This window comes from Dendrobium catenatum, unplaced genomic scaffold, assembly GCF_001605985.2.
Source record: "Dendrobium catenatum unplaced genomic scaffold, ASM160598v2 fragScaff_scaffold_198, whole genome shotgun sequence".
Taxonomy (NCBI): Eukaryota; Viridiplantae; Streptophyta; class Magnoliopsida; order Asparagales; family Orchidaceae; genus Dendrobium; species Dendrobium catenatum.
Window position 1 is genome coordinate 86,629 of NW_021318660.1, and position 27,227 is coordinate 113,855.

The following is a 27,227-nucleotide window of genomic DNA, read 5'->3' on the forward strand; positions in this document are numbered from 1 at the left end:
AAATGCATACTCTTTGCAAATATATCAAACATATTCTACTAAGTCTTGAGAAGATCCTTTTACACAGTGTACAACATACCTAAAATGTTAGTGTGCACAAATAAATATCTAATAATAATATCAAGAGAATCAAAATGTAAACCCAATGATATTTGATGATATCATCAAAATTATAAGTATGTGATCCTAGATTGTAACAATATCCTCCATTTTAATGATGACAAATAATATTGGTTGAATTTTCAAGTTAATTTGATTGTCTCTTTATTTTCCACTTACTAACTGGGTTTTTTTTTTATAAAAATAGGGAGATGTTCTATTTTTTATTTAATTTTAATTATATAAAAACACAACAAGCACAAGAGAAAAAAAAATGAAAAAAATAGAAGTAAACATAATAAAGATACATTCTACCAACATTTTACTTCCCCTTTTGATTTCACCAAAAAGAGAGAAAAAAAAAAGTTAACCTGAAAAAAAGATAACAAAAGATAAAACAATACAAAATGAGAAAAATCACACAACACAAAATTACACAAAAGCAGGTGGGACAATGATCAAGTGGAGGTGGTGACTGGAAGTACTCGTGAAGCATAAAAAATTGATCACTAAACTAGACTCGATCCTCCTCATGTTGTTGTTGGATCTGCTAATGTTGTTGGTGGAGCAGTTCATGCTGCTGGTGAAGTCACTCCCATTATTGACTAGCTCTTGATAATGGGTGGTTGCTTGCATTTCTAGTCGGTCTAGTCGCTCCACTATAAAGTCATAGTCATGAACAGTGCTGGAACTCCCCTTCCTTCTTTGGCTCGGGATCCACCACATAATGTCCGTGGTGGCGTCTATCACTATGGAGGATGTAAAATGAGCTGTTATAGTATAAGACTAAAAGGTGATCGGGTGATGTAGGATATTGCATGTTGTATTTGGATTCTCGGATAAAAGCTATAAGGTGATCTAATGGTAGATTTTACTTACATTTTTTCCTGGGATCTGAATGCTTCTCAAAATTTTAATGTAGAGGATAATCAAGTCCACTACATTGAATTCAGTTTCGTACATAATAAAATAGGTGACTATGGTTAGAAAATGTGCGATGTTAACCATATTGCCTGCTTTAGGTATGACTGTTTTGCTAAGGATATGTTGGATTATGCGGGCATCTTGAACTAGGGTTCAGGCTAAAGCAGCGTGACTGTTCAGTGGAGTATCCCTCATAATTAGATTTACTTGGGGCCAGTCATAGTCAGGAATAAAGGCAATGAAGTGTGCTTTAAGGCCAATAGTGGATCGAGAGATGTAGGATTTGGTCAAAATCTTCATATATGATTTCTACAGGTCTTCTACATATAAAAGATTGATGGGTTTTCTCTTCACTATTGACTCTAAGATTGGTAAAAAAAATTCAAAGAGCAATTTGTAGTTGAAGGGAAAAGCTAAGGTTAAAATGAAGAGGAGAGTGGTGCAAGAAAAAAGATTTAGAACTTGAAAGTTAAGGACTTCTTGATTGATGATTTTGGATGGAGTTATTCCGGCACCCTTGCACCAGTGGTAGGCTTCTTTGTTGGCAACTTCATGAAAATGAGGGTCTATAGGATGTCTACTAAAGCCCTAGAATGCTTTCCTCCAACCATTTGAGACTTAAGAACAACAGACTAAGAGGGAGTAGAAGAAATAGTGTTGTGATTGAAAGCACTTGTACTTCATCTTCTTAAATAAATTTGAGGGCGATTATATAGTATGATCTTGATCGTGTTGTATGATTAGAAGAAGTTAACTTGTTCAGGTCGATTAGTCAAAAAAGTTGGTCAAAATGTACAATACGATCAAAATCGTACTTGACAATCTTTGTTAAATTGATCTTCCCAATGAGTCAGAATGTACGATCTTTGACTAAGACCTCATACAGTACGAACAGGTGTTCGACAGGATGATGTGGAATTAAATATCGATCCGGTCGAATTGATTTCCATCAATGGCTAATGGCACGTGGACGAACAGTACGAGGTAGGTGGTAATTGATTTTACCACAAGGCTGTGACAAAACAACAATTGTTTAGTGTTAACTGTCCATTTATGAACATTTGATTTTTATAATCCCCACTTGGAAAATTAAATATTTGTTTTCAAATAATCCGATCCCTTCTTCAATTGTGAGGAATGCAAAATTCTTGTTATCTCCTATATATAGTTAGTTAGTTAGGTAGTGCTCCTCTTTTAAATTTTAAAATCTTTAAAGAATAATATTTTCAAATATTAATAATAATATTTTATTTAACTGAATAAAAAAATATCATTAACTTGACTTATTGTTTCCATTAACTCCAGAAAAATAAGGAATAACAGCAAAATTATTAGCTTGTTGATGAATTTACGCCTCACTTTGATTCAATTGTTATGATTAGATCTAATATAAATTAAATCTTATTTACAAATTAATGCTTTCGTCGTAGAAAGCTGATACTGTGGCGTCATTTAACTTCTTTGATAAAATTTTCAACAATGATTATTATAAATAATAAATTAAATCTAATTTAATATTCATCAATCACCTCTTCTTTTATTAGGGTTTATTTGATTGGCTATAAAAAAGAATACATCTTAACTGTAATACATTATATTTGAAATACTTTGAATTTATTTAGATGATTGTAAAATAAATGTGAGGAATTATCTTTTTGTCTAACATGAAATAAAATGAATGCAGTGAAAAGCAAAATCAGTTGCGGTGCTAGGCAGTGACGGTGGTGGTTAGTGGCGACAGTTGACAGTGGCAGCAGGCAACAGGGTGCCTGCAGTGTTGGCGGTTAGTGACGACAGCCAGCATTGGTGGTGGTTGACATTCGGCGGTGGTGACGGGGGTAACGACCTACAGTAATCATTGAAGTTCAGTGTAATAATTATAAATCGTGCAAATCAGAATATTTATAAATATATAAAAAATGAACAAGATAAATTTCAAATACATTCAATTTTTATAATACATTTACTTTTACTTCAAACCAAACACAAATATTCTTCAAATCCCAACATTTATAATACTTGCACTACTTCTACTTCAAATCAAATATTTTCGTAATAAAAATTTGAACAAATTTTTAAAGTGATTAAGTCAGAATTCATATCCTTAAAAAAAAGCAAATAAAAAAATGTTTAAGTGGTGTCAGTCGCTTTACCACATGACGTGGAACTTTTATTAGGTCAGGACACCTGACGTAGCTCTACATCCGAAAGTCAATAAAATGCCGCCACGTGCTTTTACTCTTTACCGCACGGCCCGACGACCTGGCCCGGACCGGAACACGGTATTGCTATGAATTAGCTGATTTGTGCAGACCAGGATATTGCTCGGTATTGTTCGGTAACGAGAAATATCATTCTGTCAAGACCAATACCTAGCAATACCGAGCAATACCCTGGTTTTCCTAGGTATTGCTCGGTATTGGTCCTTTTTTTAAGAGCAATAATTCTCATTATTGACAAGCAATACCTAGCAATACTGAGCAATACCTAGCAATACACGAACATAGCAATACAAGGTGCTGGTCCGGGTTTGGTCGTCAGGCCGCACGGTAAAGAGTAAAAGCACGTGGCGACATTTTATTGACGTCTGGATGTAGAGTTACGTCAGATGTCCTAACCTAATAAAAGTTCCATACCATGAAAGGATAACAACCGGCATTTTTTTGTTATCTTTTAATTTTTTAGTGTGTGTAACTTGATCAAGCGCAAAAAAAATATATATTTAATATTTTAAAAAAAAAAATCTGACGTGACAGCTAGTCGGCCATGTGGACCAGTCGCTAGGTTTCCCAGTGAATATACCCCATCTTTTTTTTTTTTTCGTTATTATTTTGATAATAAAAATGTGAAAGAATTTTGTTTGTAAAATTTGTCCTTAAAAATTTGCGTTAGTAGAGGATTCACTCTTTTTGGAGAGCATAATTATGAATTCCGAAATTAAAAATAAAATACTTTAAATATGAAATAATTTACAGCTGGAGCATCTCTTACACCCAGCTGTTTGGTAATACTCCGGGCAACCAATGCACACGTGGCAGCGCGGTGAGATTCGTCGCCGACAACAAACGAAGTTGAAGCCACGTGAAGGATTTTCATTGGGAGATGATCGCTTTATGGCGATATGAGAGCCAGCTCCACCAGCAGTTCAAGCGGCATGTGACGTGGCCCCCACAGTCATCTTCACACCCGTGTCGTGCATCTTTTCTGTAGCTACGACGATACGGAGTGCACGAGAAATTGTCCAAAATCAAATATATCAAAATATCTTGCGTTGAAATATTCGTTTTTTACTTGATTTGCTTTGAATGGAGGTTTGAAATAGTTTTTCTTTATATTTTTTAAAGTAGTTTTTTTAGTAAAAAATAAATAAAATTTATATACTAAAAAATTATTTTAAGAAACAACAAGAAAGACATCCTAAAAAAATCTAAAATTGTTGATGAGCTTCTAAAAAGGAGCATTGTGGCTGGACCATCTTGTCCCCACTTTTTTATACATGATGAATTCACTATTCATCTTCTTTTTGAATGTGATTATGCTTTCATTGTGTTGACGTAGTTGATCTTTCATTTGTATGACTTTTTGTATATTGTGGCTGAGACTCATTTGAATTTTTATGTTTATGGAGGAAAGGTGCTATTTGGTGAAAAAAAAATTGTCTGCTTACGGATTGATGTGCCACTTATTTTCTATGGAGGAAAATAAATGAAAGGAGGTTCTAAATTTCGGAGTGCTTCTACCTCATGTTCTTATTAAACTGACAGTTGATAGGAAAGTTCTGAACTGGAAGTTTGGGGAAGGCCTTAGAGTGCTTTGGCCTTCTTAATTATATGGGTTTTTTTTGGCTAATTCCTAGTCCCTTGCTTTGTTCAAACTATTATGTCTATATGTGTGATTTCTGGACACTATTCTCTTGCGGCTCTGTTCTTTTGTTTTGCCAGTTGGTATGGTGCTGCTGATTTTCTCAGGTTGCCTTTGTAAATCTAATGCTAATTGGAAGGTCTTCTTTTTGTCCTTGTACGATGATGACTCCTTTCTCTACTGACTTTCCTCCCTTGGAGGGTCTACAGGCAGCCAGGGATGTATTGATGTCTAATCTCTGCTTCTCATCTTTCTAATTCCTGAGTCCATGCATGTTTAATATTTTTTGATCCGATTGTATTGGTCATCTATTTGATATTGGTTTTTGTGGTATTTTGGGGAGATAGCTTTGTGTGTGTGTGTGTGTGTGTGTGTTTTTTTTTTTTTTTTGTGTTTTTTTTTTTTTTTTTTTTTCAAAATTTGAGCGGTGAGCTTGCTCACTTTTTGTAGCTGCTCATATGTCTCTTATCTCTTGCATAGCATCACACTTGTAATACTTTTGGTTTTTGATACAAGAGATTTGCCCACAATTTTCTATAAAAAAAAATTTACCAAAATGTGAAATTTTTTTAAATGTGCTTAAAAGGAAATATAAAATATTCAAAATATAAGAATATTGATAATATTGAAATTTTAAAGTGAAATGAATATAGGGTAAAAAAATTTTCTATTTAAATTTCATCATCTAGTTCATTTTTTATGTATTTAGAATTCCTATGATTTGAGCGAATTCTAAATACACTGAAAATTCATTGCAATTGCAGCCATTACGCAATGATCGTCGGCCACTACCCACCAGTCCACCACCACCTGCCAACATCAGTCTCGCCTACCACCACCATTATCGCCTACGTTGTGATGGATAAAGTACGCGGTCATGCGGGCAAGAGCGAGATGCGGTGCGGTGTGAGCGGGACGAGCGGGACGCGGGAGCTGCGTGACACATAAGAGAGCAGGGCCTGCGGGCACCCCACGCACTGATCTGTAGTCCAAAAGCAATGCAAGCTGGAGTATGCGGGTCATTTAAGGGTCATTTTTGGGTTAGCGATTGACCAATTAGCAATCCCCTGAAGCCCTTATACCCTCAATAATGGTATCCACATTGTCATATACCTATATGGCACTTGCAGATAAAAGCACTTCCCAATGGTCGTACTGGTATTCTAATACTTACATTTACAGGAGGGTATCCCCAACATAGTTTCAGAGGGCCTTCTAGCTGGTGCTTAGGAGCGGCATATAAGTTGTATAGGCAATAAGAGGAAGTAAGTTCATAGGTGGGAGGGTCCAAATACCTTTAGCTAAGCTTCTGGATAAATCAATTCGGATGCAGACACGAGCAAACCCACATCTGTCCCATTTCTGAGTTTGGGCATCAATGAAAAGCGGTTCCCCAATAGCAGCCGCAAGTCTAGCCAAGTTAGACTCATCCCAGTATTCAAGGGGAAGGTTAGGAAACCTAAACCGGAAACGAACCAAACCCAATTTTTCAAACATGTTGAAAATTAGAACTCAAACCCGACCCCGTTTATTAAACGGATCGACCCGGAACCCAATTTTTTGGGTCGGGTATGACAATGACCCTTAATTGCATTCTTTTTTCAACCAATTAAACAACCTTAGTGAAAAAGGTTTTGTAATAATAAAGAGAGAAACATTTTTATTAGAAACACAATACTTTTCTTTTATTTGTGAGTCTACACAAAGTTTTTGAGATGTGTAAGCTCTCTTCCTAGCTAATAACTCAAACTAAATTTTGCATTTGATTTAATCTCTATTAGAATTTTGAGAGTAATTAAAATTGTTCATTATCATATAAATATTAGAATATGTATCTAATATAATTTATACTATTTACCAGTACATTATATCTTCATTATAAAAAATATTTTCTTTTATTGCATTCCCCTTTTATTCTCTTGTATTATCCTTATAAAATCATATTTATATTAGAATGCTATAAATGAAGGGTCAATGAGTCATTGAGAATAGCAAGGCTATGCATCTCACATTGGTTTATTGGTTGGGAGCTTTGGCTACAAACCAAGAGATCTTAGGTTTGTGTATGTGTTGTGTGTGTGAGTTTTCCTTAATTGACCTAAATGCCATAAAAATAAAAATAAAAGAATAGCAAGGCTTATAAGCTTAGCTAAGTAGCATGTATAGGTGGATTAATGCGTCATATACAAGAAGGTACACAATCATACATGAATCATAATAGAACCTTAAGATTGAGATGTGAATACATCTTCCTTAAGAAAGCTCAAGAGTTTGGAAAAAGAAGTTAAGACTAGCCAAAAGATATTGACCTACTCTTTCGATGAGCTTGATAACATTCTCATGGGTCTAGTGTTAATCATTAAGATCATTTTCTTAGTATAGTGCCTTTTTCGTAGGACCCTCATAGGTAGATTCCTAAAGAATTGGCATTGCCAAGTCTTAGAAAACCTAAAACTCAAGGATCCTAGCTTACCTCAAGTGGTATTCACAACCTCTAAGAATTTATCCTAAACATGCCTAAGTTCATTTAGATTCTTGTTAATCTCTTACAAACTCATTTGTAATTGTTTGAAGTTAAACCCCAAATTAAAAAAAAAAGAAAAAAAAAGTAAGTAAGCCCTCTAATTATCTCAAATCAAATCAAAATGTATTGACAACTTTTGTTAAATGCTAGAAGCAGAAGACAAAAACTTTGTTGTCAAATATCATGTGTATTAGATCGATGACAAAGTGGACCACCATTTTAAAAGGTACCAATCAATATGTGACATGTGTAAAGTCTTTAGGCCAATTAGATCCTTTAATTGGTCTACATTTTTAAAAATAATTAAAATTTTAAAAATATTTTTAATAATATTTTAAATTAAGTGCACCAATCAAATAAATAATAATAAATCAAAATTACATCCAATTGATTTAAATTTTTTCTGAGATCATCATGGAATCAGATCTAGTTACTAGGGCAAATTTTTTTAAAATTGGAGTTTATTTAATTAAGTAATAAAAATAAAGTCATTAGATAACATAAAAGTTCTATACAAAATTCAAATTAAATTAAAATAAACACAAATTTTTATAGGAAAATATTCTTATTATATATTTCTAATTTTTTTAAAACGTTCCCATAATTTTTAAAAGTCATCTTAATAATAAACAAAATTCAATCATCAAGTAATATATATATATATATATATTCAAAATAATCCAATTTTTATGATATATTCTTGAGATTGTCCCCAATTTTAAAAAAATCATTTTTTTTAAATAAAAATTAACAAACACAATGTTTGATAAGGAAATAATTAAATTACCTAAAAATTAAAAAAATCATTAATACTTCAAGAAAAATAAAGAAATGCTAAATAAATTTCTTTGAACTCATAAAACTATAAGGAATAATAAACTAAATAGTTTAGAATCTCTCACCAAACTTAAAATAAAATTCCTCCTCACAAATTATAAATAAAAACCTTAAATAATACAAAATTAAATAAAAGACACTTGATACTTGATAGCCCCTGAGAGATTTTAAAGTATCACATCACCGCGTGAGTGAGGTGTACATCTTATTGTGTCTATTTATTTTTAGATGATATGATTTATCTTAAGGTGAATATTGTTTATTTGAGATTTTTTTAAAATATTAAAATAAAAATAAAATCTCGAATCCATAAAACTCAAATAAAAGCTATTAATCTTTAACAAGTTAAAATGAAATTATCCCTAAATTAAATTGAATTATTTAAAATTTAAAACATAGTATCAAATAAATAATATAGAGACACCCTCACAGCTTAGCATACACTGGATGCTGGATAGGAAAGCAGCCTTACACATTTTAGGGTACATATGTAATTTCATTCCTATATTTTCTTTTTGATGTCTTGTTATATACTATTTTCTATTATTTGTCATTATTATGAGCTAGAATATATGTGATGATAGAGTTAGAAAGTTTTTGTCTCAGCATTGTACGGATATCCAACACACAAACAGGAGAAATAAAAACACCGGGATTTTTACATGCAAACCCTGGAAAGGAAAAAAAACCACGGGGTCATGCCTAGTTGAAAGAATTCAACTAGGTCAATCAGATTACAATGATTCACTTTCGGATTGAAATCTAGTTACACACAAGTTGTGTATTCGAGCTGAATTCAGAGTCACTTGGAGATTAGACATAATTTCGGCGTTACTTGGAGATCAGGCAGAGTTTCGAGCGTCACTTGAAAGTCGGGCGGAATTTTGGCGTCACTTGGAAGTCGGGCAAAATTTTGGCGTCACTTGGGCAGAATTATGGCGTTACTTAGAAGTCGGGCATAATTCTGGCGTTACTCGGAAGTCGGGCAGAATTTTGACGTCACTTGGGAAGAATTCTGTCGTCACTCGGAAGTTGGATGGAACTTCGATGTCACTTGAACGTCGGTCGGAACCCCTGTGGTGGTCGAGGAGGAGTTTCTTCCCTCCTTCCCTTCTTCTCTTCTCTTCTCTTCTCCTTCTTCTATTCTTCTTCTTGCTTGAGTCATCTCTAAAGAGAAATGAAGGGCTATTTATAATTTTTTGAGGATGACATGACCCGTAAATAGGAGGAGGATCAAGTGCAAATGTGGAGTGGTTCAGATGGACGGCCGATATTGAAACCCTTGATCGTGGACCGTTTGTCAAACATTTGAAGGTCTTAACAATATTGGAATTCAGCGATCTTAGGCTCGTTGGATTTGTCTCATCGAGCTGCTTAGTTAGATTATAAGCATGTCATGTTTGGAAACCATTTGGTAATCCAAATTGTGGTTTGAACCTTCCAACAACGCTTCAAATCTTCGATTCAGACTCATTTGAGCTCAGATTGGGTTGAATTTGGTGTTGTTGGGTTTATATTTTTGATACGCTCAGTTTGAATATAAGTTTGCTGAAATTAGAGTTAAGATGATCCCAGATTTAATTTTTGAAGCTTCCACTTTGATTTTGCCTCAAGATTCGTGCCCGATCAATATATAAAATCGACCGGCAGTTTCCAAACCGCCAGCGGCAAATCGTCGCCCGGTGGCCAAACAATGCGTGGCATCGAGCGGGCCGCGGGCGGGCCAGGCAGGCTGCGGGCAGACCACAGCTCTAACCGGGCGTGCCGCGAGCACGGTATTGCCACCACCGGTGGCGGTGATGGTGGACGGCCAGTCGGTTTAGCTACCTACGTAAATTTGGATCTAATTTTTGGCCCGGACAAGTCAAATCAAACATTTTTTGGTGTCCCCGGGACTATTTTTTGATATTTCAGACTCAATTTTGACACTTTTAAAGCCATTTAAAGCTCTTACATGCAAGATCGGATTTCAAATCACATGAAAAATTCTCTAAAATTTGTGATGCATTATTTCAAACTCCTGGATCTTCGACGTCCAAAAATAATAGAGCAACTGATATATCATCATAGCCATTTATTTTCTTCTTTTATAGTCTTCTTCTTATATTGGTGACATTCCACTATATAAGATAGATGACATTCTCCTATCAAGCTTTAATGTCCTTCTCTTTTATAGAAGGATATTTTTTCATCCTTGTTCTTCACTTGCATTTTTCTTCTTATATTGGGGGCATTCCAGTACTGTCGGAAATAGATGGCATACCCCTTGTATTCAACATTTTTGATGGCTTTGATGAGGTTAATGAAGGTGACACTGAGAAAGAAGTGAGAGGAAGTCTTGATATCTCCACCTCCTTATACCATTATTTTCTTCTTCAATTTGATTTTGGTAAATCCTAACACCAAACTTATCTTTATGTTTATGGTTGCTTATAGGTGGATAAATATTAATTATTTATGTAAACAACTGTATTTTTTATGAGCCTTTGAGATGAAATCATGCATAAATTAATTTTTTTAATGTTTTGTGCGATTTTAGCTAAATTATTAAATTGAAAGATTTGAGGCATTTGACTTTATATTGTCTTTTGTTCCATTCACTTAATCATATAGGTTTAAGGTTAACTTATAAATCATAACTTTAAATTTGTAAGTTAGAACAAGCTCAACATATATATAGTGACAACTATAAATATATATTTAAATTAATTATATAACTGTGATTAATGGTAGTTTATGTTAGGGGATTCCTTTTTTATTTTTAATTTAGGAGAAGCTTTCTTATATTGAGTAAATTGTTTATATATATGTGTGTGTAATATATAAAGAATTGTATAAGGCTTAAATATTAGAAGGTTTTAAAATATATGAAGCAATGATTAATGTTAATTGATTTATAGAGTGTTAATCAACTAGTTAATGTTTGAGGTTATTTAGGAAGAATAAATCGAATAAAACTTTAGAATAATTGATTTAACAAAAATATTTAAATGGATTATTTTGGTGTTTAATGTTTGTTGCATAATATATTAATTGCATGCATAACTAATCAAGATTAATGTTTTGAAATTAAAATATATGGAGCACCACATGTTAAAGTAAGAAATATTTGCATCAAGATTGAAATGTTCAATTGCTTGAGATATCTATTCGATGCGTGACTATTTACCAAGTAAGAGATAACTGTTTTTCCTTGTTACAAGCATATTCCTTGCTATTTGTAGGTATGTTTTAGGGATATCAATAATCTATAGTATAATGTTCTTTTCTTTTTATTCACAACAGTTTAAAGTGACCATTTTGACACAATGTGATAATTAACTTTGCCATTTTAATTGTTGCACACATTTCTAATTAGCTTACGTACACACATGATTTTGATTGTGCTCACACAAATCATGAATTATGCCATGTAATTGTGTTTACTCACCCTTGTTAAGAATTATTGCCATATTATAAGAAGTTGTATAATATATGCTTGTGTGTATAAGGAGTGTAATGTCAATTTGAAACCCTTTTGGACATTGGCAAAGTTGGATTGACAAGCCCATAAAGTGACAACTATATAGGAAATCATTAAATTTCTTTTGGATTGATGTTTACCCTTCTAGCAGGGTATTATAGTAAATCAACTATAAATAAATATACATTGATATGCAGAGAAAAATAGTAAATAACTAATGAGCCATTCGTGAATGTATAAATAATAAATGCTTGTAAGTGAATACTTTTACATATGAATATAATGATTATTAATTGGCATGAATAATTATTTATGGACCATGCTATATAAGAAACACTATTAAATGATTTATATATCATAAAAAAATCTCATCTTTTTATACATTATTTGAAAATATTGTAGTACACTTTATTTATTTTCCAGTCATGTACCTTTGTTTGCTCATACCTTATCATTTATGTTTTATTCAGTGATATTCCATCTATCGAGTTTGTTTCCTGCAGATTACCTTCATGATTTCAAGGTTCATGCTTCAGATTCATCTTTAAAAGGTATGTAAGATTAGAATGATTTAATTTATTAAATAGTAAGTTAGATTTCATTTTTATTTTGGTGAATAGTTAATATGTGTTTGAGTTAATATGCTCTAATGATTTTACAAGTGAACCTAAATTATTGAAAACATATATTTTATTGATATGAAGTGTTATTTTTTTCTAACTTGCACTCCCGGTTTGATTTTTGTGATTTCCTTCTAGGCCCAATGACAAAGTGTAACATCTATGATTCCTAGCTTGTAATATTGAGAGAATTATAATATATTACTATGTTTATGATGTTCTTCAAATATTGTATGACCGATGAAATGTGAGAAATTTGTACTCTGATTTTATGTTATTAAGAAAGTTAATTTTCATTTTGTTAAAAAAGCAATACAAATCTAGCACTAGGCTTTATTAGGGATTCTAAGAATTCATAAATACTTGGACAATCTTGAGAGATTAGAGTTTACATGGATTCATAAGATATTATTATTATTATTATTATTATAATATCTTTTATGTATTTAAAATTCGTTATTATTATAAGTTTATTAGAAAGGATTTGAAAATATTTTCACATAAACATGGGAAAAATAAAATGGTGACATAACTAAGACTTCGTTTGGGATGACTTTCTTACTGCTTCTTAAATAGCTTTCTAGTTCAAAACTTAAAATTTGTGTACTCAAAAACTGCTTTAAGAAACATTAAACAAGCAATCCCAAGTAAAACATGAATGTTAACAAAATAAAAGTTTTAGGTAATTTATTTTGTTTTAAATTTTATTTTTGGACAATATCGAAAAAAACGATTTTGTTGAGTTTTTAAAATTTTAAATTTATCTTATATCTTGAGATGAGTGAAGTGCACATGACACCAATTTTTAAATGATCTCTTAACTTTTATACCCATTATGATTAATTTTTTTTCATGGGAACTTTATATAAATTCTCCCATAATATTATCTATTTAAATCATACTTTTTATTCAATATTAAAATAAAACTTAATGTAATTTTTTATTATGAATATTTTCATAAATTTATTCTACCACATAGTTTTCTGCAACTTTTTTTTTTTTTTTTTGGGAAAATTTGGGGCCAAAGCCCATATATTAAATAAGCAAAATTACAAATAAAAGAAACATTTAGTTACAAGTAAGTATAGAAAAACTATACCACCCAAAACCTTAAAAAAACCAGTAAAGAAAAAACATAAAGATTTGGAACAGTGGACTCAGAAATAGAGGTCTACAACGGAGGCGTCTAAGTCCGGCACATAGAAAAAGCCAGAATCCAGCCAACGAGACACCGGTTGCCTGGGGTGAAGACGACAGACCATCACAGCGTCCCAATAATTACTCGAAAACCTGGTTGCCAAAGGCCATCCAAGGAAGCTGGATCGATGTAGACCATGGCTCATCATCGTCCCATAAATCCAAATCTTGTAGATTGAGCTAGAAATGTGGCCCAAAATAAGATCTCAAGAAGAAGGAAATAAAAACCTCCAGCCGCCAAAATTCTCAGTTCACAGAAGCAGCATCAGCCACCAAAAAAGCATAAACTGTAATATAACCAAAAGAACAAACAACAAGCAGAAGATCTGCCAGAGAATCAACAAGAAACCTACAGAGTCCTTCCAGGGAACCACCCGCATCTAACCAATCAGCCAAAAATTTCAGCAAATCTATCTTTAAGAACATCATGACAATTCCACCTCTTAACTTTAGCACGAATAACATGGATAATAACAGCATTAAGCTCATTAGGACTTCTCGAAACATTAGCAAACCTCTGGTTATTCCTCTCCCTCCAGATAAAATAGATAATAGCAGCAACAGTAATAAAACCAAACTGTTTTTCTTTCTTACCAAAATCCCGACAGTTATCCAGGGCATCATAAACTTGCATTAAGTTAGGCCTTAAATAAATTTTTTTCATCACAGGTAATAAACTAGATAGAGTATTAAAGGAGAAGTCGCATTGGAAGAAGATATGAGAATGATTTTCCAAACTTTCCCCACAAAGAGAGCATCCAGAAAGCACGGGAATGCCCCTAAATGAGAGAATATCAGCAGTTTTGAGATTGCCTAACATAGCCATCCAAGCATAACAAGCAAACCGTAAAGCACAACCTTTATGCCAGATAAACTTATGCCAAGCCATACCATCCAAATCAACATAAAAATTAGCCGTGAGTTTCCAAACATCAGGTTTTGGGGAGCCCTCCCAAGATAACACTGGTTGCTCCCCCAAAATTACAGTATTTGAAATATCAGAAGCAATCTCCCTGGGTAAAAAATCCGGCAGCACCCATTGATCCTCCCTAATAAAATCATGTAAAAACTTACGATTCAGCCTATTGGAATAAAACCGCTCCGCAATCGGTTTAGCATTGCACCACGGGTCCCAAAGGAAGGACATATTACAGTTATTGTGAACCAAGAGTGAGACAGAGGGAAGAATGGAAACAGCCACCTGACAAAATAATTTTCAGAATTTGGAGGCAAACAAAGGAGGAGATTTTCAAGGGGAGTCATATTTCTCTCTGAACCATGCCCCAATTAAAGTGTTATGGTTAAACATCATGAAAATGAAGGAACAAGCCATGTTATGATAAAGAGAGTCAAAGGATGGAAGACCCAATCCCCCTTTGCATTTTGGAACAACCACCGACTTCCACGAAATAAGATGGAGTTTTCTTTTCTTTGATGTTGCAAAAAAAATAAGAATTTAGAACATATTCTTGAGATAGCTTTACGACAAGCTTTGAGTATGATTGCACCACGAATCCAGTAGGCTATGGTGTTGGCAATAGTGAACTTTAAAAATTGTAATCGACCTGCAAAAGAGAGAAACTTAACTTTCCAACCCTCATGTAGAGAAGAAATCTTACTCAATAGGGGTTGGAAGTGAGCAAAATGAAGTCTAGATGTGGAGATTGGAAGGCCCAAATAGTATATGTAATCCTCAATTCGAGAAATGCCAAGCCTGGAAGAAATGCCATTGTCAAAAGTAAGGCCTTTAGGAAACATCAAAGAACTTTTGTTAGGATTAATTTTAAGGCCAGAAGCATCAGCAAAACGATCCAGAATGCTTTTGAGATAAGAAGCATTATCATTAGTGGCAACCCCAAAAATCAGAAGATCATCCGCATACATAAGATGATTAATATTGAGATTATGCTTATGAAGCCCAATAAAAGAGTTGTGACCTTGATCATCCAAGCAAGAGGATAAAGCGTCCATGACAATGCAAAAAAGAAGGGGGGATAGTGGACAACCCTGCCTTAGCCCAGAGGAGGAATTGAAAAAACCTTCCAAAGACCCATTCAGACAAATAGAAAAGTGCACATCAGAGATACAACCCCTAATCCAAGTGATGAAAAGCTCAGGGAAACCTTTTTGCCTTAATTTGTTAAGAAGAAAATTGCTGGAAACCGAGTCAAAGGATTTTTTTATGTCAAGCTTTGCACAAAAATACTTCTGATTCCCTTTGAAATCTCTCAACACTTCAGAGGCAAGAATAATGTTGTCGGTCGAACATCTCTTTGAAATAAACCCCGATTGACTTTCCTGAATAATGAAGGGAAGAATAGGTTTCTGCAACTTTTTGGCTAAATCCTTCTCAATTTAGTTGTTACGCGATTTTGCCTTCTTGTAAATTTTTTTATACAAATAAAAGTAGGCTACTTCCTCAATTTCCTCAAAAAAACATTAAAAAAAAAAAACGGACAGCTGTGGTCGCCGCACCCCAAATATCAAAGAAATGTCGTATAAGCGAAGCCAGGTGTGCTGATAGGGAGGAAAAAAATGGCGTGGTTTGGTTGAAGGCTATAGGAGCGGCTACATTTCCATGCTCTACTGAGATTCGCAATGGGTCGTCCGCTTGTCGTCAGAGTGGAATAAAAAGGTTGGGGAAAGGAACCTTTTCGATCCATCTAAAGTGAGCATCGCGTCCAAGGCAAGCAAGGATTGCCCCGCAAACCCTAGGAAGTCATTGAGTGATTGTCCTCCTTGCCCAAACAACTCCACCTGTACGCGATTTCCAAAGAATGCTGTTCCGATCTAATAGGTTTCTAGCTCAAATGGCGCGGAAATCGTTCTTCACTCACCTATGGAGCGGTTCGTCCCGGTAGCCGAGAAGGCCATTGTAGTTCAGCGTGGCGGAGTAGTGATCGGCGCTTGGCGATGGCTTACAGGGCGGTCCCAAGACAGAAGAGATTAGTGACGACGGCGAAAGCGGGGAACTCACCGTCATCATCGACCACATCCTCGTCGAGGCTAGTGCCAGAGGTTGCATCGGTGGATGGGCAGAGCTCACCGGCGTCATCTTCAGCCAAGAGCAAGCCGCATTCCTACTTGGAGAGTCCCGCGCTGGATACAGAGGTGGCGAAAGAGAATGTGACAGTCACCGTCCGCTTCCGTCCGCTCAGGTTTTATTTTGTTCATGGCTGGTTTCTGTATTGTTTATGCCGAAATGCAAATGTGCATTTTCTGAAGTGACGGTCTATCTGTTCGGGAAGTAGCCCACGAGAGATTCGCCAGGGGGAAGAGATTGCTTGGTATGCGGACGGGGATACTGTTGTTAGAAGCGAGAATAATCCATCAGTGGCATACGCATACGGTAAGTGGTGTGTCTAGCAATAACATTAAGGTGTATTATAGCTTATATTCTTATGGATCTGCAATTCCTTCAGTACCTTGTTCCTTCTGGAGAAAGTTGGTGGTTGGCTTAGTTGATATGTTATATTCACTTCCAGGAAATTTATATAATGCTTAGTTACCTTAATCTATGGAAAACAGACTATGTATGAACTATATCTAGTTATCTACTTAAAGTTTTTTTCCCTTACATTGTGGGCATGCGGACACTGGCATCACATAGCTTGTTAGATCATGTGTTTTATGCGAGCCTTGCATGTTGACTGTAATGGTTTATGCCATTCCATTTTAGTGGTTGATGTGGGACATTGTTTTTATCAGCTAAGATGAACAAATTTACTGCTACAACCCATATGTTTCGCCTGGTATGCACCAGAAGCATAGGTTGCAGCCTTGCATTAGAAAACGTTTGTACATATTTAATGTTAGTTTTATTTTAAGCCTGGTAAAATTATCCCAACGGTAGTTCTTTAGAACGGAAATAGTTTGCAGTTGCTGTTTTGGGGTTGTTGTTTTTAAATACTATCTCAATAGAAAAAAATTCATTCGTGGTTTACTTGGAAATAACCAATATGTTGCATCAGAATTTGTTAAGTTAATAAAATTATTAATTTCTTTTGCGCAATGCACAATCAAGAAAGTGATGAAATATCAACTGTTGATTAAACTATTCATTCCTTTTTGTAGTAGATATTTTTGCAATTAATTGAATTCCGCATTTGCTCCAAGATTCGTTAATTCAACCTTTTGCTAGCAAGCTGGAAAGGAAAAATAAATCAACTATAGCCTGAGCTAGAGGTTTCCTTTCAAATAGACTTTCTTGTACTTCAGAGAGAGCTTTACTAATGGGTTCAAGATTCCAAACCTTAAGCTGGTACTAGCTGGGCATTCTCTCATGACCAAGATTATTTCAGGCAATTAGTGCCCCCAGTAAAGTGCAAAAGCAAACAGAAAAAGGAAAACATTCAGACCTATTTAGTTGTAATTTGTAGTTTTGTACAAGCTATTGTGACTTTTCCTAAGTTTATCGGGTCATTGTTACAAATTGATAATTCCTTTGTAAATTGCAAACTACACTTGATTGTAGACATTTTCGTATTTCAGGGCTAAGTATTGACTTGGAGTATGCGATTCTATGTTAAGTTAAATAGTATGAACAATATTAACCATATATTTGAGCCAAGAGAATTCAAACAATTGCTATGGCTATGAAAATTAGTCTAGTTTATTCATGTAGAAATTGAATGAAGTGAAGACATATGTGTGACCCAATTCACAAAATATAGACTAAACTTTGGCATTTCCTTTTAAAAATACAACAAGATTTCATTTGAAATTGAGATACAGCTCTGAATTTAATTTTGAACATGTTATAAATATTATTGTAGGCTCATTTAAAGAGAAAAATTGCTAATGGAGAGGAATTATAGTTGAAAATGTTGAAATCCTTACTATCTCATGGTTTTGTAACCATCTTAATTGTTCCATTTTTGAACTTATCATCCAATCATAATCAAAGATTTCTTTGTCATCATTAATCTTATCCAAACTATTTGGAGTTAGATTTTATGAATTCTCATTCTCATTTGTTCTAGTTGCCTATTGAAGGAGGTTGTAAACATATTATGGCAAATTGAATTGCGTTTTTCTACTTTACTTTTATTTGAAAATAGCTTTAAGTGGTTTGAGCATGTGTGACAAAGCATGGATGGAAAATAAAAAAAATAAATCAATGTTTATGATTAAAACAAGGTTTTTAGGGCTTCTGTAGGTTTAGATTTGGAGGAAAAATTCCCTCCAAATATTTTAGTTAACTTAATAGTTTTTAATAGGGATATTTTGGACATGAGATTTAGCAAAATTTTATGTCATGACCTGGCCCGTATACTCGAACTAACGAGGCGGGAACTAACAGTCGGATTGTTATAACAGTTTTTTTAATTTCAAACGCAGTTTATCATCTACATTCCAAATAAATTGAAAAGCCACTAACATAATTTTTCATCAAAATATTAATACAATTTTTGCATCTTCTTCATTTGCATAAATTATATTTTACCTGCTTTCATTTGAGCACCGTCTTCTGTAGGCATATTCCTCTATTCAATCATTTTTACTTCTCTAATGATTTACCTGAAAAATTTTATTATAACAGTTTGAGTTTACAAAGTAAACTCAGTGGGTAATCCTCATTTCATATACACCAGATAATTATATATAAAACATGTATGTTCCTTTGCCTTTCGTATACAGTTAACATATGCATCTTCTTTCATATGTTATAAATTTTAGAACATATCTTTCACATAAATTACTTATTCCGTTTCATCTGTCCATTTTCATTTAACATTTATTTCATTTCCATTTTCATTAATACAGCATCATCTAAATGTACCAATAAAGGTATAACTATTTCCATTTAATGTGCACGAGTACGTTGTTTCCCCAGCCAGTACCATACGGGGGTGAATTTTTGTAATTTGCATGCATGCACATTTTCCATCTTTTAATTCTTCCATTTTGGTTAAATCATCATTCAATATTTTTTTCCTTTACATTTTTTATAGTAATCTGTCTAGTCATTTTATTCATAAGCGAATAATTTACATTTCCATTTGTATTCATATAGTCTTCATTATATAATAATCATTTCATCAACATAATATTCATTCCATCAATATAATACTATAATATACAATAGTTTTAATAAAAAAAATAAAGTTAAATAACGTAAATGGAATTGGGAATTGATATAACACAATTGAAATTACCCACTTTATTTGCTTATATACTTCAATATCTTTCAAATAGTTGATTCCTGAGATAGCCTTCCTTAATACAACCTAAAGTTTTACACCCAATTATATAGTAATGATGACAAAAGATGTATGCATAAGTTGTCAAGCAAAGAGATAGAAGAGGCATTGTTTAAAATTGCACAATATGAGTCTCATCTTGAGACCTGCCTGAACATAATTCCGGTGAAAACTGCCTCAACCTTTTTTATGAGCTGTGTGCCTTAGTTTGGTTGAGGCACGCCTCGCATTGCTACAGTGAGGTGTCTGCCTCATCCTATTTGTATATATTTTTTTTAATTAAAACTTACCCAAATTATAAACTAAATCTCCGAACAAATCACAACTTCTTGCAACCCCAAGCTCAACAACTTCCTCTTGACTGCCTCAACCTCCAGCCCGCTTCCTTCGCCTTAGCCACCACTGTTGTAGCAGCCGACAGGGATCACTTGGACGTAGCTCTCCACCACCACCACCACTAAAAATATTGGAGTATTACTCTTATCTTTATATTGATGACAAATATTTATGAAAGAGAAAGATGACTGAAATAAATGAAGAATAAACATATTGAGAGGAATTTGACTCCGTAGGATGAGGCATGAGAGAAACCAATCTGTTTCAACGACAACTCAAATAAATACTCCTTTAGTAATGATAGTGTAGATGATTTCTGAGTTGTTGTCAACTATTTTAAAAAAATTTTGTGATTAAATGTGGATGGTAGAGAACTAGGAAAGAAGGAATTTGGCTCTTATAGGATAGAACATAGAAAAAAATTCATGTAGCTGACCCCACATAGTGGGATAAAGACTTATTGTATTACATATGTACATTTATATGTATATATATTTATTCCCTCTCCCCCCACCCCCCCACACACATGCGCGCGCGCGCACACACACATATATATATCCATTTTAATATGATTTTTTTTAAAATGAAATGAAATCCGATTTGTGTGCGGACGAGCCTGATTAATCTATCTTGGTAATCCATATGTATTAACCTAGTCCATTACATGATATGAAGCCCTGATGAAAAATGTTATGCAAAACATCGCACGTTTTAAACCTTTGTGTTCATAAATTCACATAAAATTTTCAATAAATGATTATTAATCTTATCATATGTATCTCCAAATGTGGTGATGAACACAATGCAATTCACAAATTCATATTTTGAGATCAATGTTGAATCAGGCTGGTTATTAATGACTTGAATTGTTGTCTCACAAGATGCACACTAAAAATGAGGTCAATAAACTTGAATGACTAAAATTGAGATAGGTTTTAGATATTTAAAATTTTTTATTACTTTTTCATCCACATAAATTTGATTTTTAATGTTGTGTGCAAATGAAGTCAAATTGCAAGTATGTAGATCTATGACATTTGTGACTCTAAAGACCCCATGAGATTAACATGCTTGAATTACCTGCCTTGAGGTTGTGAAGTTTTTCTTGCGCATCCAAGAGCTTCCAATTCTTTGATGATCTTGGTTAATTGAATAAATTAACTTTGAAATCACTTAAGGGCTGTTTGTTTGCTGAAAATGGATTGTGTAGTTAAAGGAATGCACCGTAAAGCAAAATTGTGCTGAAATTACTTTTAAGTTATTTGTTTGAGTACAAGAAAAATGCAGGAGTGTTTTTTTTTTTTAATTTAAAGTAAAATAACAGTAGATTTGGAAGACATTGTTGATTGGAGGTGGCCGTCGATGATGGCGACTGCCTCGGGCGGTGATAGTCGATGGTGGTGGCCTAGTGGGTGTGGTTGGTATTGCTTAACACAAGGTGTATTTGGAATTTTTCTGGATCTAACGAGTTATAAATACTTTGAAAATGAACTAAAGGATGTATTTTAAATATATTGAAAATTTATATTGCATTTGTTTTTCTTACAACCAAGCAGTTGGATTTTCAAAACGCATACATTCAAAATGCATTACACAAGGAAAACTTGCAACCAAGTATACCCTAAGTGTAAAGCATTAGATTTATAACTCATGGGATTGTTATCATCAAACTCAAGTTCATGTAAACTGAGGTTCATGAGTTCAACACATAATGTCAATATTTTCTATAAAAAAGTGCTACAAAATGAAACATAATATCATATGTAATACCACAAAAGCTTCAGACCAACAAAAACTATTAATTAATTTCAATATTTTATCAATTATATTTTACTTTTACCAGGTTTTCTTAATTTTCACCTACACAGTCATATTTGCATTAATTATTAGGTATGTCGGGTGTGTTGTGATTCTGTTTGATTCTTATTTTTGTAAAAAGGAAATGTTAGATTATTTTCAATATGTCAGACATATGTTGGGGTGTGGTGGAGGTATGTCTATAATTGACATGGACACATAAGGCTTTTTGATGTGTCCGGGCTTCATAGTCCATACATCTTAGAAATGCCTCACAGTGGTTCATGACAAAAAAATAAAAACAAATATTCAATTATAAACGATTCAAACTGAGAATTTAGATGGTTGATTGCGGTTTGCAGATAATATATATGTTTTAAAAAGTGTATGTAATAAACCCAAGGTTCAGGGTTCAACTGACCAGATGGTCTTAAAAAATGTACGTAATAAAGCCAAGGTTCAGGGTTAACAGGCCAGATGGTCTGTTATGATTTTGGATGCTTTTTCCTTGGAGATGTAGCAATTTTTTTTATTCCTCTCACTGATCATAGGCATATCGTACTTGTTTTTGTGTATTTTTTGAAAATCTCAGTGCAAACAACAAAAAGTTGTTTTCTAATACTTTTTTCCATAAAATAAGATTTGTACACTTATTTGTACTCGAGACTCGTCTTATCAAAAGCTTGCCTGAATCACTTAGCTGCAAATATCTGTACTAGTTTACGTTTTGGTGCTTGCTTGTTCTCGTATTAATCACTTAGTTGCAAATTTCCATACTAGTTTACGTTTTGGTGCTTGATTGATGCATGTCTTCTTCTTGCCTACATAATGGAGTTGATTTGCATCCCAAGTGTTGTAGCCAAACTCGTACAAAGTTTCATTTGTAAAGAATTCAAGTTTCAGAAAGTTGAACCCGAAAATTCCTCTGTTCTTCCTAACATTTGCTTAAATGTGCTCATTATTGATCATTTATCCATACACGAAGCTTGTCTTGCTTGAATAAATTTTTATTTATTCATCATGTATCTTTATTATGAAATAGATTTTCGTAAAGGTCAGGATCTTCATTCACGCCTTACTCTTCATGACATGCACCATTCATAATAAATTGGAAATTTATGCTTCCTTTTTAAATTACGTTTTGTATGCGGTATGATGTTTGTAATTTTTGTACATTATAATGCGATTGAATGAACGTTATTCTTGTTTGCATTTGTAACTTGTTGTCATGGAAGACAAGCTATGCTTTGTTTTCATAGGAAATATATTTCCATTCACGTTTGTTTTTGGCAATGTATACAGATAGAGTTTTTGGACCTACAACTACGACTAGGCTTGTGTATGATGTTGCTGCTCAACATATTGTTAGTGGGGCTATGGAGGGCGTAAATGGTAATATGTTTTAAATGTTTTATTATTATTTGAATTCTTTGTGAGCTTGTGAAAATGGAATAATAGCATGATACTTATGTGATTCTGTATACATGCATACATATGGGGAGCTATGTCTGGATGTGATGTTATTTCATTGTCAGATTCTTGTAGCCGTTTTGTGCAGTAAGTGTTATGTGAATTATCAAAAATGTTGCCAGGAGATACCATGCGTTATTGTGATTTAAAATGCCATCTATAAACTTTCTGTACTTATTATACTATTATAGATTTTCAATAGTGCACCTGAAATTTATTTTATGAGTTCAACATATTCTTGTGCTTTAGGTAAATTATATCATTTATACAATCTATGCTGTTTTTTTTTCTGTGCTCTTAGAAGAAAAACAATGAATATCTAGATGTCATGCAAATTCTTTTTTTACTTGCATAACCGCTTTTACAATTGGAGTCATAGTGCTTACAATACTTTGGATAGTAGTAAGCAAAAAAAAAATGTTTGAAGTTCCGTTTTAAATTTGATTTTGTGGACTTATCCTTATAAACCATTTGCATTGAATAGGCTCATAAATCATTATAATTTTCTTCTACATGAGGATATGGTTTATCAAATCATTTTCTTTATGACGTAATAATTTCAGAATTATGTTTTTGATGTTGTTTTCTACAATTGTTCTAAATCCTTCTTTATGTAAAATAGAATTATTTTGACTTTTTGGCGGATCTTTCTTAAGGTAAGGGTGATACATTTGATAATTGTCTTAGATTAGGATACTTTTCTTTTCTCTTGTTTGCAAGATGCATGACAAACCAGAAGAAAAAAGAACATTTTTATATTGTAGCTCAGAATTTATGTTTTTGTGTGCTTTTCTACATTTGTTATAAACCCGTTTCATGTAAAAATAGCATTATTATTTTTTACTTTTATGTCAAATCTTTCTTATGGTAATGATGATACCGTTACAGCACAGGCCAAGGGAGGTTAGATTGGCAATGGAGGTGGCGGAACCTGAAACCAAATCCAAGGAGATTTCAACCCATCTTGTAGGGCCAAACAAAACAATAATTCATTATATTATGATGGTAATTAAGGAGATAATTAAGGGAAAGATCTCTTATTTAAATTCAAATTGGAGAGAGAAATTAATAAGGAAAGCATACTGATTTGGAGGTTGATTAATTAGGAGATGCCTCCTAATTAAAGAGGGTTGTAATGGGGGCTGATTTGAAAGAAATTAATTAGGAGATACTTTCTAATTGAAGAGGACATATTTGGGGGCTGATTTGAGAGGGGAGTTGGGAGAGGGTTGTTTTGAAAGTTGTTTGAGAGAGTCGATCTACCGCTCGAATTGTAGACCGCTTGTATCTTTCTTTTTTATTGAAGTTATAATTAAAAATCCGACATCTATATTCATATTTCTGCAATTTTTTCCATTATGTGTTTGCTGTTTTTTCTCCAAGTCATATCAAATTACTATCAGAGCGAGATTTTTGGAGAGATGACAACAAAGAAAATGGATATATTGAAATGCAAAATAGAGCAATTCAAAGTCGGCATGGAGGAGAAGTTTTTAACTATAGAGAATCAAATGGAGAGACGATTTAGAGGGATAGAAGAGATGTTAAGGAAAACCATGAAGATGTAATCCAAAACTCTACCAGAGGTTCCAACTACTAACCCTAACCAAGATTTGATCGATATTTTCTTGCCAAATCTAAGGGAAAAGAGATTGGACGGAAGGGGTTTGATGAAGAGAGTTTTTTTTTTAATTATTATTTTCAAGAGCCTCCTCCTAGGGCTCCAATAAAGGGTGGATCATGGTTTCTAGAAGAGGAGACAACAAGGAGGGAATTGTGTGGTGGAGTGGCCTACCATTATGGGAGGCATTTCGAGCAAGGGGAGTGAGTGATTGTTGATGGAGGGGGTTGAGCTGAATCATGGGATCGTGTCATGCAAGAGCGGATCGAAGAAAGGTGGGAGTCCCGCCCTCGATATAGGGGGAAACATGGAAGGATCACGACAATCGCTATACTGGAGGAGGAATAAGCTATTGGGGGTGGTAGCGATCCTAGGGTGAGGAAGTTGAGGATACCAATATTTGAAGGGGAGGATGATGGGTGCGTATATCGGGTGGAGATGTATTTCATGGTGAATGGGTTGAATGAGGAGGAGAAGTTTACGGCTGCAGGGCTATGTCTGGAGAGGAAAGATTTAGCTTGGTTCCAGTGGCTGATAGCATGACCAATAACTAAGTAGCTAAAGAAAGCCATGAGCAGCTTCCCATCCTTCCACGTTGAGGACAAGGTGTGCCTTTTTTGTGGGGGGGGGGAGTATTGTTACAGCTGTAAGCTAAGGGAGGCTAGATCGGCAGTGGAGTGGGTGGAACCTGAAACCAATTTCAAGGAGATTTCAGCCCCTCTTGTGTGGCCAAGCAAAATAGTAATTCATTATATTAGGAGGGTAATTAAGAAGGGAATTAATTAAGGATTGAAATATCTCCTATTTGAATTCAAATAGGAGAGGGAAATTAATAAGGAAAGAATGCTTATTTGAAGGGGATTAATTAATGAGGACATATTTGGGGTTTGATTTAGAGGAGATTAATTAGGAGATATTTCCTAATTAAAGAGGACAGATTTGGGGGTTGATTTTGTAGAAAATTAATTATGAGATATTTTTTAATTGAGAGGGCAGATTTTGGGGCTGATTTGAGAGAGGAATTGGGGGAAAGCTGTTTTGAAATTTGTTGTTTATCGATTTACCTCTTAAATTGTAGATCACTTGTATCTTTCTTTTTTATTAAAGTTATAATAAAAAATTTGCCATCTATATTCATATTTATGTAGTTTTTTTTCATTGCGTGTTTGCTGTTTTTTCTCCAAGGCATATCAAATTGGTATCAGAGTGAGATTATTGGAGAGTTGGCAGCAAAGAAAATGGATGTATTGAAAGACAAAATAGAGCAATTCAAATTCGACATGGAGGAGAAGTTTTTAACTATGAAGAATCAGATTGAGAGTTTATATGGAGGGATAGAAAAGGTGTAAAGGAAACTCATGAAGATGCAATCCAAAACGCCATTGGGGGTTCCAATTACTAATCCTAACCAAGATTTGACTGGGATTTTTTTGGCCGAATCTATAAGGGAAAGGAGATCAGATGGAAGAGGTTTGATAAAGAGAGCTTCGTCCATCAAGAGCCTCCTCCTAGAGCTCCAATAAAGGCTGGATCAGGGTTTCCAGAAGAAAACACAATAAGGAGGGACTTTTGTGGTGGAGGTGGAGTGGCCGATCATTATGGGAGGCATTTCGGGTTAAGGGAGTGGGCGACTCGAGATGTAGGGGGTCGAGCTGAATCATGGGATCGTGACATGCAAGAAAGGATGAAAGAAAGGTGGGCGTCCCGCCCTCAATGCACGGGGGAAACATGGAGAGATCATCACAATCACTACACTGGAGGATCAAGATGGGTGGTAGCGATACTAGGGTGAGGAAGTTGAGGATGCTAATATTTGAAGGAGATGATGCCTATGGGCGGGTATACCGGGCGGAGATGTATTTCATGGTGAATGGGTTGAATGAGGAGGAGAAGTTTACGACTATAGAGCTATATTTAGAGAGGAAAGCTTTAACTTGGTTCCAGTGGATGATACCATGACCCATAACTGAGCAGCTGAAGAAAGCCATGAACAATGTCCCATCCTTCCACCTTGAGGACAACTTGCGTCTTTACGGGGAAGTATTGTTACGGCTATAGGCCAAGGGAAGGCTAGACCGACAGTGTAGGGGGAGGAACCTGAAACCAAATCCAGGGTGATTTCTGCCTCACTTGTGGGGCCCAACAAATCAATAATTCATTATGTTAGGAGGGTAATTAAGGAGGAAATTAATGAGATAATTAAGGAGGGAAATATCTATTTGAATTCAAATAGGAGGAAAATTAATTAGGAAAGCAGGCTGATTTGGGGGCTGAT

At 34.3% G+C, this 27,227-nt stretch overlaps 1 protein-coding gene across 1 annotated transcript in view; it reads left to right on the forward strand.

Moving 5' to 3' along the window:
* The first annotated feature begins 16,074 nt into the window (after window positions 1-16,074).
* Window positions 16,075-27,227, forward strand: part of LOC110094377 (kinesin-like protein KIN-7D, chloroplastic) — a 60,056-nt gene continuing 48,903 nt past the window's right edge. Inside the window, exons 1-3 of the mRNA XM_020819604.2 lie at window positions 16,075-16,683; window positions 16,777-16,874; window positions 23,164-23,253. Coding sequence (XP_020675263.1) covers window positions 16,439-16,683; window positions 16,777-16,874; window positions 23,164-23,253 — 433 coding nt within the window. The 5' untranslated portion in view covers window positions 16,075-16,438. The remainder of the gene's footprint in view (window positions 16,684-16,776; window positions 16,875-23,163; window positions 23,254-27,227) is intronic.